We start from the raw sequence: 17,530 nt of genomic DNA on the forward strand, positions 1-17,530 counted from the left end.
TGTCATGGCGACAGGAAGAAATAAAAATAAATAAATTCCGGTTTTAAAAAAAATCTATAAAAAGCTTTGTGGGTTGTATTAAGTATTAAGACTGGATGTCTCTAGAAAGACCAAAAGAACAGCCTGAACTGAAAAAGTTAGTCCTCATTTAGTGGCTGACTTATTTAGCCACCATTCGCATGAAAAAGTAATTTTACAACCAGTCCTTAGATTCATGACCTATTGTAGGTCTAACAAAGGAAAACTGAAGTAAAACCATAACATTATGGTGTTTCACTTAGTGACCATGTCTCTTTAACAATTGAATTGCCAAGTCCCAATGATGGCACTAAAGAAGGACTAACTCTCCTTTTGTTTCACTCCTAGCCTATGGTATACTCCAGGGGTCTGCAACATGCGGCTCTGGAGCCACATGCGGCTCTTTCGGCCCTCTGTTGGGCTGTCAGCTGATCCCACCACTGGCTGGCCCCTCCTCTCCCCTTCACTCCTCACCTGGCCTGAGAAGGTAAGGGTGATGGCGGGGGATATTCCAGAGCAGGAGGTGACTGGGTGGGAGTGAGAGACACACTGAGTTGGCCACGCCCACCCAGTCACATCGGTTGTTAAATTATTGGCTCCCAGTGTTTTCTTTTCTCTGGGAAACGGGTCCAAATGGCTCTTTTGAATGTTTAGGGTTACAGACCCCTGGTATACTAAAATGAACCACATCTAAGCAGGAAGGCTCGGTTTCTGACTATCTGAGGAAACAGTGAAGGTCCTCTGATCCTGTGGCCAACCAGGCCTGTCTGCCAAGAAGCACTTAAGCGGGGCATGTGAGTAACAGCCTTCTCCTTCACTTGTCTCACTCCTTCTGGTTCTTGATGCATTCGTGCTTGCTGTCTCCAAACACAACAATTCCATTTATTCATTTAAAATGTTGTACTGCCCACTCTTCCTCTGGAGGTTTAGAGCAGCATCTGCTATACCATAACGCAAATATAGCCAATACTATGGGGACATATTCTGAGGGAATCTTTTATAGCTTATAGGGGAATAGGAACCTCACCTGTCTTTAGTCCCACAGGGCTGTGAAGTGCAAATCTCTGCTGTTTTCTGAACAACTTGGGCCCGATGCAGGTAAACAGGGAACCACATCCCCAAAGCTCCCGTGGCAAAAGAAACGGCAGAGGTAGCCAGGGATGAAAACACATAGCTGCGACTGAAGACAAGGGAGGTTGTAAGTCAGTAAATGAATCTTCTGAACAGAGTAGAAGAAAAACACATCTGCCCCAGAAAACATCTGATCCCTCTTACTCATATACAGTAGCCCAGAAATAATGTCAAAAACTCTTTCCAGAGTTTGATATCTATAATTTATAATTAAGCAGCTATAATTAAGTGGCTACCACAAAGAAGAGGGAGTCAACCTAGCTTCCAAAACACTTGAAGGCAGGACAAGAAGCAATGCATGGAAACTAATCAAAGCAGAGAACCAACCTGGAACTAAGGAGAAATTCCCTGACAGAACAATTAATCAGTGGACTGATTTACCTCCAGAAGTTGTAGCTGCTCCAACACTGGAGGTTTTAAAGTAGAGATTGGACAACCATTTGTCTGGAATGGTATGGGGTTTCCTGCTTGAGCAGGGGGTTGGACTAGAAGACCTCCAAGGTCCCTTCCAACTGTTATTCTGTTATTCTTAATTTCTACCAAACAGCTCCATGACAAATGAGGGCAAAAAACCCCACATCAGCTTAATATGACTATACAAAGGAATTAAAAGTCCTCTAGGGAAAGACTGTTATCATTTCTGTAATATACAAGGCACTTAGCACATCAATGGTGTTGACATTACACTAAGCAGTTGCTGTCATCAGTAGCTTCATGAAAAAGAAGCTGTAGAAGTGGAATATTGAGGCAATTTTCAGAAATGTTACTCTCAGTTGTCTGGCTTTACAGACAACTGAGAGTAACATTTCTGAAAATTGCCTCAATATTCCACTTCTACAGCTTCTTTTTCATGAACCCAATAAAGTATCTCAAGTTGGTTTCTAAAACACAGAAAAATTAAAAATCAGCCCTAAGAAGGGTTGCCTTACTTTCTTATCAAGGCCTTCATGTCCCTCAGCCAGGAGGTCCGGGCCTTCAGCTGTGCCCCCAGTTGTTCAGCATTGCCTCTTTTAGCAGCTGGTACAAATATTAAGATAAGTGTCCCTGTGATCATACCTAAAAGTGGAGAAACCTGGAAGAAAAGAGGGGTGGGGTGGGAAACAACTAAGTAAATAGCTCAAAACAAATGACCTGACATCAAAGCTCAAGACGAAGAACAGGATTCCTAGATCAGAGCAGAAATTCATCTCTCTGATTCACCTCTAGTTTTTCTTATTAAAATTAAGAAATTCCTGCCTTGGGAATTGCAAAGAAAAGATTGGAATGATGGGGCTGAATCTTCAGAACTGAGGTCTGAAAAGTCTGGATCTAAAATCTTTATGCATGACAACTTATTTATAGCATTTGAAAAGAGTGGGGTTACATAGGCAATCATTTTAAAACCAGCCATTTTTAGAACTTCTTCTCTTACAAGTGAATTTAGAGAGGTAAAGTTTTGATTCCAGGTTAATCAGCATCAGTTTGGTTGTCCAGCAGAAAATCTCACTATCTACTTTCTCCATGTCATATATATATTATCATACAACTTTATCATACCCTCCCTTACTTTCTTCCAAACTCATAAGACACTCCATATAGCATAACCAAGTTGCCAAGGAAGTTCTACCTCACCATCAAAAATTATGTAACTATATTGATTCAGTATATCCCCAACAGCAAAGTCAACCGCAAACAGGTAGTAGTCCTTGTTTAGTGTCTACAGTTGGGCCTGGCAACTTAGTCATTAAACAAATCACTAGCTAAATGGAAATTGTGACTGTGCTTATCTTATTTCAGTATTCCTTTGCTTTACAGATCTGCAAAAGTCATAAATGTGAGGATTGGTTGTAAAGCTACTTTTTAAAATCACTGTATCAACTGAAAATTGTCCCTAAACGAGACAGTTGCTAAGCAAGAACTACCTGTAATGCTATACAATTTGTTATGAAATTTATGTATGTATGTATGTGTGTGTATGTGTTTTTATATAAACAGCATAAAATATCTGGAAGAAACATCCAACTTATCTCATTCCATTCCTTGCTAAAGAGACAAAGCTATTGTCAATTGCATCTCTCATTAATTCACAAGCAATCTTAAGTGAACCTCCCCTTCCCTCCTACCCATAATCTACAACATGAACTATATGAAAGATAATTATGCTGGCACAATTTATAATGTTGGTGTAAAAACAACAACCACCCACATAAATCATGTATTCAATGTCCTCTCAGCACTAGAAAATGCCATGCACATTCTATCTCATCTACAAAACAGAGCTAATTAACCTACATAGAGATGCTTATTCCAAACCAGGCATGTGATGGTATTCAACACTTCTAAATGGCACCATCACTAAAATTCCACCTCTGCAGAAGGTCAGTGACAAGATAACAGAGATCACCTCTCTGATGGATGGAATCCAAGCAAAGTCAAAGGTCAGTAAGCAGTTTTGCCGTCTTATTTCCTCTTGGCTATTTTTCCATCCAGGCCAATTTTTGTGTGTGTCTGCTGTGTGCATTGTGTGCTAGTCTCCACTAGCACATTTATCAAGGTCCCCAAGGGGATAAAATAGAAGGAAATAAGAACAGCTCGGTGCAGGAAAAGAAATGTGAAGTGAGTCAAAGTCTCATGCACCCCTGAACGGAAAAATAAAAATCCTTTATGTTTAATAATAAGGGAAATTAAGAACAGTGGACTGAGGCCACCTTGCCTTTGCTAGCTCAACAATAAACTGGCATAAATCAGAAGTGCCCTAAATTGTGCAACGGACTTTGTATGTGCTCCAACAAACTTAAGGGCAGTAAATTAAAGATAAGCTATGGAAGAGAGATGAGGCGGAAATCTCAGTGAGAAATGGCAAAAAGTACATCATACAGGTTTTCAATATCGCTGAATAACAGAGTTGGAAGGGACCTTGGAGGTCTTCTAGTCCAACCCCCTGCTCAGGCAGGAAACCCTATACCATTTCAGACAAATGGTTGCCCAATCTCTTCTTAAAAACTTCCGATTTTGGAGTGCCCACAACTTCTGGAGGCAAGTGGTTTCACTGATTAATTATTCTGACTGTCAGGAAATTTCTCCTTATTTCTAGGTTGCTTCTCCGCTTGATTAGTTTCCACCCATTGCTTCTTGTCCTGCCTTCAGGTGCTTTGGAGAATAGCTTGACTCCCTCTCCTTTCTCGCAGCCCCCTAGATATTGAAACACTGCTATCATGTCACCCCTAATCCTTTTTTTAATTAAACCAGACATGAAACTAGCTGTTTCAGTTTTAGGCCAAGTTTTATATATAACTGGATTAAATAGAGTCCTTCTCTCTGACATTTTTTTAGGTGGGGAGGGGAATGGGCAGGGGTTGCATTTAAATTAATCCAGATTTTTGTAAAAGGAACATTGTCAGTGTAATAGTCAAAACAGCCATTATGGAGTACTAGCACTTCACTGTAATTCTTTCTACTTTGGGGGTCAGTTTATGCACTCAGAATAACACCGATAGAGAAAAGAGAGATAATTTGGTTGATGTTTTATTTTTTATATCACCACAATATAAAAACAACATTGAGACTCCAGAAAGAGTACAGAGAAAAGCAACAAAGATGATTAGGGGACTGGAGGCTAAAACATAGCAACAATGGTTGTGGGAATTCGGTATGTCCAGTTTAATGAAAAAAAGGATTAAGGGTGACATGATAGTAATATTCCACAAAGAAGAGGGGGTCAACCTAATCTCCAAAGTACCTGAAGGAAAAACAAGAAACAATTGATGGAAACTAATCAAAGAGCGAACCAACCAAGAACGAAGGAGGAATTTCCTGACATGTAGAAAACTCAACCAGTGGAACAACTTGCCTTCCGAAGTTGTGAGTGCTCCATCATTGGAGGTTTTTAAGAAGATCTTGGACAACCATTTGTCTGAAATAGTATAAGGTCTCCTGCTTGAGCAGGAGGTTGGAAAGGAAGACCTCCAGAGCCTTTCAACTCTATTATTCCGATGGGCAAGTTTAGAGATTTGCCAAAATTGGGGGTGGGGAGGATGGAAAAAACCTAAAGGAAATGACGCTGAAGAACTCAAAGAGGGCTGTGGGAAAAGCTCAAAGAAAACTGGGGGAGAACAGGAATGGATTGCTGGGAAGAACATCCTGCTTACCAGAATGCAAAAAGCCAGCCAAGACTGTAGATTGTCCATATCTGGTCTTTGGCTCTCATCATTTTCCCACATATACCTCTACAAACACCTCTGAATTTACCTCAGGAACACAGTGGTCCTGCGTGCACAACCCATTAATTCAGCCACTGACAACTCAAGCCAATCTCTTCACTCATGGATCTGATTAGACAATCCACAGCCACATTAACTGAACCCAAATGAGTCATTTTGGGGCTACAGAGTTCCCATCTACTTCAACCCCATCAAACACTTCAGAAAGGAAAATGGTGAGTCAAATGTTGGCCTCAGATGCACCGTTGACATTGTAATATAAGCCACACCTCTGGTTGACCATGTAGAACAATTTAAAAGGCAACCTCTGGTCACGGGAAAATTGTCCAGATCCTACACTCATATCATTCAAACTTTCTGAGAATTTTGAAGGAATAAATATGCATGGAAAAAAACAGGCAGTAAGCAACACCCACAATGAAGGGAAATATGGGGGGAAAAAAGGATTAATTATGGAAAGTTTATAAGTGTTCACAAGGAAGTATGATATTCAATTGAAAAGAAAAAGATGTTAAGATTTTAATGAATATTAACGATAGAATTGAATTGGAATGGAATGAATGTTTTATTTATTTATTTATATATATATATATATATATATATATATATATATTTTTAAGAAAATAGTGTGTATTTTAAGAACGTACCAAGCAGAATTCGATTGGAAGTTATGTATTATATTGATTGTTATAATCTTAAAAGTATAAATTGAAATTTAAATAAGAGTTGAATGGACAAAATTAAAAGATATAAAGGTGTCATACTCCAATTAGTAACTACAGGGTAAAATTTGTTTAATGAGAAAGGATAATATGAAATTGAAACAGGACAGACGAAAGTACAAATATAATGATTTGAATTGAGATATGAGATAATTAAAAATAAAGTTGAGAAAATCAAAGGAGGGGAAAAACTAGGTAGAAAATGTTAAACAGTAATAAGACATGGAACAGAACACAAAGATGAATATGAAATTGAGTTTGTGTCTGTATGAAGAAGTGATAACCCGTGATCATGCTATTCTAAAAAAAAAGATGTTTTATTTGTATATATTTTTTTTGTGAAAACCCAAATAAAATTTATATTAAAAAAAGAGGATAAAACTTCATTTCCATCAAATCGTCTCTCCACAAGCATCACTCTGCATACCATGCTGAGTAACTTTGGTTGAATAAATAAACCACAGCTTACTGTATTCATACTTCACACAAAGCCAAATACTATGATTTACAAATTGCAATTTTTAAGTTTGCAGAACATGTTAAGTTAAAATCAAACAAACCACACATCAGGGCTTAATACATCAGAGATCAGTCACATCAAATGTAAATCAGGCCATTATGTTGAACCTGAATTCTGCTGAATTATAAATTTTGCTTAAATCAGGGAGAAAGTGGCATGATATTTATTCATATTTTTCTATTCAAATGTGTTAAATCTAAACAGGAGTTTATTACTAGAGCAACAATACACAGGCTGCAAAAAGTGGACCATCACTAGATAGCAGCGAAGAGTTGGAGTGTCCTACCTCTCTTTGCTGCCATCTTGTGGTGAGTTAGATTTTTGCAAAACAGATATGATGATCCTGCTCACTACTCACCCGCAGGGCCCAGTGCCAATCTCCAGCTACTTGCTTGACACTTGATCCCGTGATATAACCTAAGCCACTAGAAAACAGAAAGAAATAAAAAAACATTAAGATAAAACCATGCAGGACAAAAATGAAATATGACTTTAGTTAGAGACTTTAGGTCAAGTTCTGAGCCAGCCTGAGTTCCCAATGGCTCCAGATATATTCATTGTACCATAGTTGCCAAATCAAGAAAGAAACATGTCCCTCAAGACATTACAGTATTGTGAGGATTGCCCAGATCTTAGTTGACAAATAAATGGCTGTAGAGAGATCCTGAAATCACTAAATTTTGTTGCTTCCTTGATACTCCTATTATTACTCATCCAACACTTTAAGTCAGGGGTCTTCAAACTTGACATCTTTAAGACTTGTGGACTTCAACTCCCAGAATTCCTCTTCCAGTCATGTCAGGAATTCTGGGAGTTGTAATCCACAAGTCTTAAACTTGCCAAATTTGAAGATCCTTGCTTTAAGTGTAGCCAACCCAATAATATCAGAATCAGAATAGAATAGAGCTGGAAGGGACCTTGGAGGTCTTCTAGTCCAACCCCCTGCTCAAGCAGGAGATACTATAACATTTCAGGCAAGTGACTGTGCAGTCTCTTCTTAAAAACCTCCAGTGACGAAGCACCCACAACTTCTGAAGGCATGATGTTCCACTGGTTAATTGTCCTCACTTTAGGAAGTTTCTCCTTAATTCCAGGTTGCTTCTCTCCTTGATTAGTTTCCATCCACTGTTTCTTGTCCTGCCCTCTGGTGCTTTGGAAAATAAGTTGTGTAATAATATTACACAAGCCTCTAAATTTCTAATGCAAGAGAGTTCTACACACTCGCAAGCTATATATATATTTGCAAACACAAAAATCCACACAAGCTCCACATTGCATCACAGGCAGAGTCCTAGTGATCTCATTAAAAATAATTATGTCTGGTTCACAAAGGCATTTTTTCAATTGCCTGGCCTATTTTAATGACTTTTGTATTTTGTACCCAGACTCCAGTGAATTGTTGCACTAAGAGGACTTTAGTGGACTCTTCCTACAGATTTATTATTGCCAAATGCCCAAATTTTGATCATGTAACCATGGGGTGAGGGGTGCTGTGATAGTGGTAAGTGTGTGAGCTGGTTGTAACTCCTTTTTTTTTCAGCATTGTTGTAACTTTGAACAGTCGTTAAACCAATAGTCGTAAATTGAGAACTACTCATAATTTATTTTGTTTTGCAGAGTTATCTCGTCTTAGAACATGTAGAATAGGGCTGAGATATTTGGGCTCTAAGAACCTTTGATTAACTACCATTTATTGAATTATGAACCACAATTAACTTTGTAAAAATAACATGCTATAAGCTAAATTCAGGATAAAGACAATCCTTTTGGGCAGAGCATATAGCAATAGCATCTAGACTTATATACTGCTTCATAGTGCTCTTTACAGCCTCTCTCAAGCGGTTTACAGAGTCATCCTACTTCCCTCAACAATTTGGGTCCTCATTTTACTGACCTCGGAAGGATGGTAGGCTGAGTCAACCTTGAGTCTACTAAGATTCGACCTGCCAACTTACAGGCAGCTGGCTGTCATCAAAAGGAGCCTGCAGTACTGCACTCTAACCACTGTGCCACCGTGGCTCTTTATATACAATGTTTTAAAAATACATTGTGGGCATTCACATAAAATGGAACATGTGCCAGATCACAAAACCACTCCCACAGTGGGCATGGTCAGCCACAGGGTACTCATTTGCCAAAAAATAAATTAGCTCTCACAAATGTTCGGTGAATGTTCAGAACAAGAAGCATAGTGGACACAAAGGGAATATTTGGTTGTGGGGAGAGATAGCTTAAATTCTTACATTATTTATGTATACAAGTAGTCCACAACTTACAACTGTTCATTTAGTGACCATTTGAAGTTACGAAGGAAATGGAAAAAGTGACTTATGACCATTTTTCATACTTATGACCATTGCAGCATTCCCAAGGTCATATGATTTACATTTGGATGCTTGACAACTGGTTCATATTTATGATGGTTTGCAGCGTCCTGGGGTCACGGGATCACCATTTGTGACCTTCTGACAAGCAAAGTCAATGGGGAAGCCAGATTCACTTAACAATGGTGTTACTAATTTAACAACTGCAGTGATTCACTTAACAAATGTGGCAAGAAAAAGTCGTAAAATGGGGCAAAACTCACTTAACAAATTTCTCACCTAGCAGCATCAATTTTGGGCTCAATTGTGATTGTAAGTTGAGGACTACCTGTACTATAAATAGCTGGGTTCAGACAGCATGGTATGCTAAATTCAAAATAATCCCTTCTGCCTTATTAATACATAAACCTGGCCACAGAATCAATTGTCCATGAAAACAACGTCAAAGAATTTAAAAGAATCATCCATTCTAGAAGTCCAAGAATATTTCTATCCTTTTAATCTTTCATTTTTCTACATATGTTCTTCTTTTATTTTCAAGTGGGAGTGCCAATGCTTAGCTACCCAAAATAGCACTTCGCACAAACAAAAAGGTGAAATCTGAAAAACAAAACAAAACAAAACAAAAAAAGATATTTATGGAAAAAAAACAAAAGAAAGAGAAATCCCATGACAGTTGAACGTGTTTTGTTATGCCAAAAGATGCTGCAAAATGCAAATTGCCACTAAATAAGTGTTCTCACCACATATTTTATTTAAGTTTTTATGCTGATTAAGGTTAACATTTCACCAGCCTAAATTTCCAAACCTGGAGCAGCTATTTAAGTAGTGCAAATAGTCAGTATTTGAATTGCTGTACATAATAAAGAACGAAGGGTTGGATTTATAAATGCCATTGTGTTAACTACTCTGATTTTAAAGGAAGTTCTCATATAAATAAAAATATTAGCAGTTTGATTGACTTCATGCCTGCTTCGTGGAATTCTTGGGAACTTGGTTGACAACTGTTGAAAATATAAAGATAGCCTCAAAACAAAACAAAACAAAACAAAACGTTTAGTCACAACTTCCAGTTCTAGGGCAGGATACAGTATATATCCAAGCATTAGTTGCTGCACAAATATAAGGAAGACTATCAAGTGCAAAAAATTTCACAATACACATATCTGATTTATTTAACCCCTAAAATAAATGTTGAACAATTAAAAAAAAACAGCTGGCATACGATGAAATATTGGTTTCCTTATGGAGTTATTCATTTGAGACTATCTGCTAAGCAATCTGAGGTTTGGGCCTTTTTTAAACAAAAAATTTGTGGTGTACACACTTGAGAAAGTTGCTGACCTCTGTAGTAAAGAATTGATATTATCTTACTGCTTTACATCTGGATTTCCAAAAAGAAACCAGTTGATCTGTCTTTGATCTGTTTCTGTTCTTTTGGAGTTTGGTCTAATCTACTGTACTGAGCTCTTCTTATATCCCTAGAATCAAAGAGAGGACTTTGGAAAACTTCTAGTCAAACACCTCTAGCTATCATATAACAATGATTATCCCACCTTTGTTTGAAACCAGTGAGAGGACACCCACATCTGCAAGAGACAGGCTATTCCACTCCCCCTTTTTTATTTTGAGTCTGGATCTCTCTCAATAACAGAATTAAAAGGACCTTGGAGGTCGTCTAGTCCAACCCCCTGCTCAAACAGGAATCCCTATACCATTTCAGATAAATGGTTGCCCAATCTCTTCTTAAAAACTTCCAGTGTTGGAGCATCCACAACTTCTGGAGGCAAGCTGTTCCACTGATTAATTGTTCTAACTGTCAGTGAATTTCTCCTTAGTTCTAGGTTGCTTCTCTCCTTGATTAATTTCCATCCATTGCTACTTGTTCTGCCTTCTGGTGTTTTGGAGAATAAGTTGACTCTCTCTTCTTTATGGCAACCCCTTAGATATAGGAACGCTACTATCATGTCACCACTAGTTCTTCTTTTCACTAGACTAGACATAACCCACTCCCAGAAGCCATCCTTTATGTGTTTTAGTCTCCAGTCCCCTAATTATCTTTGTTGCTCTTCTCTGCACTCTTTTTAGAGCAGGGGTGTCAGACTCACATTGTCATGATGGCGTCACATGACATATCAGGATTCCCCCCTCCCCTTTCGCTAAACCGGGAGTGGGTGTGGCCAGCACATGACGTATCTGGCCTGTGGGCCGGGAGTTTGACAGCCCAGTTCTAGAGTCTCAACATCTTTTTTTTATATTGTGGCAGTCAAAACTGGATGCGGTATTCCAAGTGGGATCTTACCAAAGCATTATTAAGTGGCATTAACACTTCATGTGCTCTTGATTCTATCCCTCTGTTAATGCAGCCTAGGATTGCATTGGCCTTTTTGGCAGCTGCAGCACCCTGCTGGCTCATATTTAAGTGATGGTCCACTAGGACTCCAAGATCCCCCCTCACAGTTACTACTATTGAGCCAGGTACCACCTATACTGTATCTGTGCTTCCACTTGTCTTGCTGTACTCTCAGGTACTGTGGAGAAGAAATCCACCTCTTTCCCTGCGACAGCCCTTCAAGTATTGACAGACTGTGATCATGTATCCCCTCAGCCTTTTCTTCCCTAGGTTAGAGATACTCAGTTCTTTTCATCGCCCTTCACAGAATTTAGCCTCCGAGCCTCTCACCGTCTTTCCAGTTCTGCCCTCCTAATTCCTCCACATCCTTCTTACAGTATATATGCCAATGTTTTGTTGCTGTGCATGTTTCCAGTGCATATTTTACATTTAATTATGCAATTCATTTAATTAATTATAGGTTTGCCTTATATTTAAAACCTTGCATGGTTCCCACAGGAATGCCTTGGAGACAGGTGTCTTGTGTTCGGCAAGGGAGTGGATGACAAGGGAAAACAAAAGTCCTTTCATCTACTTCAGGCTGAGAAATACAGGTAGTCCTTGAGTTACGGCCACAGTTGGGACCAGAATTTCCATTGCAGTTGCTAAGTAAGTCGTGCCCAATTTTATAACTTTTTTGGGGGGTCACATTTATCAAGCAAATCTGCTTCCCATCTCTGACTTTGCTTGATGGAAGCTGGCTGGGAAGCTCATCAATGGTGATCACATGACCCTGGGATACTGCAATTGTTGTAAATACATACTGGTTGCCAAGAATTTTGACTATGGGGATGCTACGACAACCAGAAATGTAAGAACTGGTTGAAAGTCACTTTTTTCAGTGCTGTGGTAACTTGAAATGGCTGCCAAAAATGGCTGTAAGTCGAGGACTACCTGTACAGGAGCCATAATAGAATAACAGAGTTGGAAGGGACCTTAGAGGTCTTCTAGTCCAACCTCCTTCTCAAGCAAGAGACCCTATACCATTTCACACAAATGGTTGTCCAATCTCTTCTTTAAAAAACTCCAGTGCTGGAGCATTTACAACTTCTGAAGGCAAGTATTCCCCTTCTAGGGAAATCCAAGTATTCCCCTTCCGGAGAAAGGGCTGAACTTTCCATGGTTCTGCAGCCAGCCCACCTCATCATAGCAAAATATGTTTTTCGGGCTTCTAAATCTGCAGGCTTCTTTACCAAGGCTGCAGGAACCGGAATGGCTGCTATTCCAAAAATGCTACAGGAAAGAAATGCTAATAGCCAGAACTCAGTCAAGCTTCCTTGAAACCTTCAGGAAAAATAGCTGGCCTTACCAAGAGGAGATAAACAGGCAGATAGATATACTCATTCCTGAAGAGCAAATGGAATGCTTTCATGTCTTTGTCTCCAATTTGTACGCTATGCAAAAGCAGAAATACACCCTCTTGTAGACATTTTGTCACTCGGCTCGTTATGGGAAAGGTTTTCCCCAATGGAAATAAACACACAGGGCTGAGTTTCTCCACAGGAAACAGCCTTACTGTTTGGAATTTGGTGGCGAGCCTCACGTGCCCACCCTGTCTCCCAACCTTGCCAAACTTGGGGTCAGGCATTGTGAAGATGGAGACTTCCTCTTGTCCACAAGTGAGAAGAATGTGCCCGACTGATAAGAGAGCCTAAATGGAAAAAACACGCACCAAAGGCAGCCGTCAGCCAGCAGAATTAGCCCAGCTTATTTTTTTATTTTTTTTAAAAAGGGGTGGTCACAACTGAAATATTATATCTGAAATAGTATAGGTTCTCCTGCTTCAGCAGTGGGCTGGATTAGAAGACCTCCAAAGTCCCTTCCAGTTCTATTCCATTCCATTCTATTTGAGCTCAGACCTTCTCTCTGGTCCCATGTAAAACATAAAATCATAGGATTGGAAGGCAACTCCGAGGTCTTCTAGGCTAGTCCAATCCTCTGCTTAGGAGGCCTTATACAGTGATGGCTAACCTTTTCGGCACAGAGTGCCCAAAGCATGCACGTGCAGGCATCTCCAAAATGCAATACGCATGCGTCCCCCGTGCACAGGGGTGGGATTCAAAATTTTTAACAAAAAAATTTCTGTGGGCATGGCTTAGGTGGTGGGCATGGCTTGGTGATCATGTTATTGGCTGGGTGTGGCCAACTCAACATCACTCACATCAAGGCACACATCTCCTCGCCTGGCTTCTCATGACTGTGGGGATGCTGCAACAGTCATAAGTGTGAAAAATGGTCATAAGTCAATTTTTGCAGTGCCATTGTAACTTTGAATGGTCACTCCACACAAGCAAAGTACCAGCAAAGGAGGGAAAAAAACTCCAGAGACATTCCTGAGGCAGGAAATCTAGTCCTGCCAAGAATGTGTATTCACAACTATGTATTCACAACTATGTATACACTTATACTTATTATCTTGTAAACAATTGGCAAATCAAATCAAATAAATAAATAAATAAATAAATAAAAATAAATGTAATTAGAGTTAACAGAGAGAGGCTGTTTCTGTAAGCAACACCAGAATGTTTCCTTCCTGCCTTCCTTACAGGATTAGGCCAGTAATTTCTTCTAACAACCAGTTCTCTGAACTGCTTAGAATGTTAACAACTGGTTCTAGCGAATAGGTGCAAACTGGTAGAATCCCACCCCTGCCCGTGCAGGCACCCTGTCCTCGCGCATGCATGGCAGAGACCTGAAGACCATTGGCTGGTGGGAAGTGCATGCGCGCATGTGCGGTGGAGCTGAGCTGAGGCAACGGCTCACATGCCCACAGAGAGGGCGCTGTGTGCCACCTGTGGTACGCACACCATAGGTTCACCATCACGACCTTACACCATTATGGATAAATGGCTGTCTGGTGTCTTGTTAAAAACCTCCAGTGATGGAGTACCCGCAATTTCTAGAGGCAATTCGTTCCACTGATTAACTGCTCCCACTGTCAGGAAATTCTCAGTTCTAGGTGGGGTCTCTCTTTAATGATCTTCCACTTGTTATTTCTTATCCTGCCCTCAGGTACTTTGAGTAAAAGTCGACCCCCTCTTTTCTGTGTCAGCCCCTCAAATAATGGAAGACTGCTATCATGTCATACTCCGCCCTTCGTTTTCTCTTTCTGTCAAATGGGAACATTGCAAGGGATAGTTATACGTAGGGCAGCATAAAATCTTCCTTTTCAGGTAGATTTGAGAAGTTGTGGAGTGGCATATTTTTTTTTTTTTACCAAACTCACAACACCTGCTTCTCAGTGAGTGATCCTGTGGGTATTATTCAAGCCTCTGTCACTTACTGCAATGAGTATATATCCAAAACAGCATAAAAATGGATTATAAGAGAGCTACAATTACCGTATAGGCAGACTTCCAATTTAACACGGTACGAATTGTAAACTACATCTAGAAAACAAAATAAATCACAGGAGGTAATACCATACAATACTAGGGCTGAGTTAACACAGCATTGCTTAATCGCTATATCTGGGTTAACAAAACAAAACAGCCCTCTATTCAGACAGCCTTCAAGCAACCAATCCTGTTTAGCCTAGAATTTTTGTTGTGCAAACTAACATATTTGGAGGAAAAGAAATTTCCTATGTCCCAATCCAGTAGCATGAATGGTTGAGTTACCAAAACAATATTTTTCTCTCCAGGTATTTGAACTATAGCTTTCTAAATTGCTATCAGACATGATCACATTCTGGACACAAATTGCATTGTTGGAAATTGCAGAGTTGCAGAAGATTTATCTACAGTATGTGGACTCTAAGAGTTGCTCCTAACTCGATGGCACATAATTAAAAAATCCCCAGCATCTGACGATCAGCAGCCGCCTATCTGCACATTGAATCATCTGATGCAGTATTAAATATGACAAATTCACCCTTGAGGCAGTAAACGCCAAGGGAACATCTGGGCTCAACCAAGGACTATAACATCAGTGCTGAACATGAAGTACTATCCTACTGTTTACGCCATGTGCGTACCCATCTGGGTAGAGAAAGGCAGAAAAGGCTGTGATTTGGCATTTATAATTCATCAGATAATCAATCAAATCAACAAACAAACATAAAACAATACCCTAATTAAGGAACTACCAAGAAGAAAACCACACCCTCAACAACACTGGCAGAGCAAGCTCCTCCATATAAGATGGGAGAAAATATCCTAGTCTCTCATACAGATGATTTTATCTAGCTGGGTAATGAAACATCTGCAAGCAAACAAGCAGGTTCAGAGAGCATCAAGAACTCCACTGTTTGTAGTTAAGCTCAAAATAAATATGTGAAGTTCCAACACAGGATACCAATGACTTACCGGTCCTACATATGCAACATGTTTAACCTGATCAGCCGTTAACCGGATCAAATACAGTATGTACCTGGGGATCTAGAAATATACGATTGCATCAGAAGTTCCCTTTTGGGGAGAGCAAACTTTCTTTCCACTTTCTCCAGGAAGTATTTGAGAGTTGGAATAGAGCACATTAGAAGCCCCCCCGTACACTCGAATGTGGATAGGTTAGAATGTGTAAGTGCTGGGCATTTTTGTTATAGTTTTTATGTTTTCATTTTTTTCCCCCTGAGAGCCATCCAGTGTTATGGTACATAAGATGGGCAGATATATATAAGTCAAATCAATCAATCAATCTCTTTTGAGGACTGGAAAAATAGCTCACTGGATAAAAACCAGGTGTTTGCATGATACCCCTGATTCAGTACATTTTAACTCATATACATGGCAATTTTGAGTAAATGGTGTTCATCCCCCACTTAAATTCAGAGTACTTGTATGTCTACTGACCCTTTCACATAATCCACTTAATCATGGTGTACTTCTAATGCAAGCGGTACAATGGTGTATCTGGCTACATCACCAGGATTTATTTAACCAGATTAGAAAAGCCATAGCCGCTGCATTTTCACAAGAGACAAAATGTAATGAGCTTTGACCCCAAGAAGATGTTTCTGTGCTTTAATACGTTGTGGAAATCCAGTCAAATTGATTGGTCTCTTTTATTGTTCAACTTCCAAAAAACAGATTACCTCAGAAACCAAGCAAAATATGTACAAATGTAGTCACCGAAGACCCCTCTTGGTCATTCATTCAGACTGCCATTTCAGCAAATTTATTCAGAAGTTCACTGCTCTCAGGTATACATAGAAAATGGAGCAGTGGGCTGATGATCCCAGGATCTTTCCTAGTGGTTTTTGAACTGAGGCTAGGGAGACCCAGATGAAGTCACTGGATCTTCCCTTTTTCTTCCCTTTTTCTCAGCCACATTTATGTACAGCACGGTTGTCAAACTCCCGGCCAATGGGCCGGATGCGTCATGCGCTGGCCATGCCCGCATCCAGTTTAGTGAAGGGGGGAAAAGTCCTGATACATTGCATGACACTGCCATGACAACGTGAGTTTGACAGCCCTGACTTACAGGGATGAAAAGGAAAGAAAGAACCCCCAATAAATGCTGCCTGGCATTGCTAGAGGAAAAGCAGAATAAAATACAATTTTTATTATTAACACAAATCATCTGGCTCATCCTGTGTCTTGTGATTATAACTCATCTGCATCCTCCAAATAAGTAAAATTTAAGATGACCAAAGAAAATTTAGGTAACCACTACATTTCATATCCATCCTCTTTTTTTGTATTTATTTATTCAATATCTTTTATTGAGGGAGTGGATGAGATACTATCAGACATGCCAGATGCTTCACATTCAAGGCTGAGAACTCAATGGTTTTCTTGAGCCACTATACAAGCCTGCTTCAGAAAACTGAATTCGATATCAATTAAGTCTTTTATTGATACCCATCCTCTTTTATTTCCCTTTGATCCTTTCAGAAAACACCAAGCAAATCAGAGGTAGCTATAGGATTAATGATGAAGAGCCCCCTCACTTAGAATAGGAACCCAAATATTGTTTTTAGCCAAAGCATAAAGTTTTTTATTTATTGAACTCTCTCAGATAGTTTTTCTTGGAATGTCTCAGCTAGTTTATTTATTGAACCATCTCAGATCCTTATTTATTGAACTGAGGTTAACAAAGATTATCAAGTAACTCAGTGACACAATTCCATTACGCATAGAACAACAGGTATAAAATCTGGTAAAAAGTAGATTATAAGATTATAAGATCATTAATGTTCTACCTACATATATAAAATGTGTATCCATCCTCTCATTCCAGAGGCTCAAGTTGACCAATAGCAAACTAATAAATAAACTTTA

At 39.5% G+C, this 17,530-nt stretch overlaps 1 protein-coding gene across 1 annotated transcript in view; it reads right to left on the bottom strand.

The window, feature by feature from the left end:
* The window catches only part of SPNS2 (SPNS lysolipid transporter 2, sphingosine-1-phosphate), a 128,569-nt gene that overhangs the window by 10,598 nt on the left and 100,441 nt on the right, over positions 1–17,530 (bottom strand). The window contains 3 exon segments of the mRNA XM_087945101.1: positions 1,046–1,198; positions 2,079–2,221; positions 6,949–7,015. Coding sequence (XP_087801227.1) covers positions 1,046–1,198; positions 2,079–2,221; positions 6,949–7,015 — 363 coding nt within the window.

Source organism: Notechis scutatus, chromosome 1 (genome assembly GCF_049901735.1).
Source record: "Notechis scutatus isolate UNSWTSFEM ecotype Mainland chromosome 1, rNotScu1.2, whole genome shotgun sequence".
NCBI lineage: Eukaryota > Metazoa > Chordata > Lepidosauria > Squamata > Elapidae > Notechis > Notechis scutatus.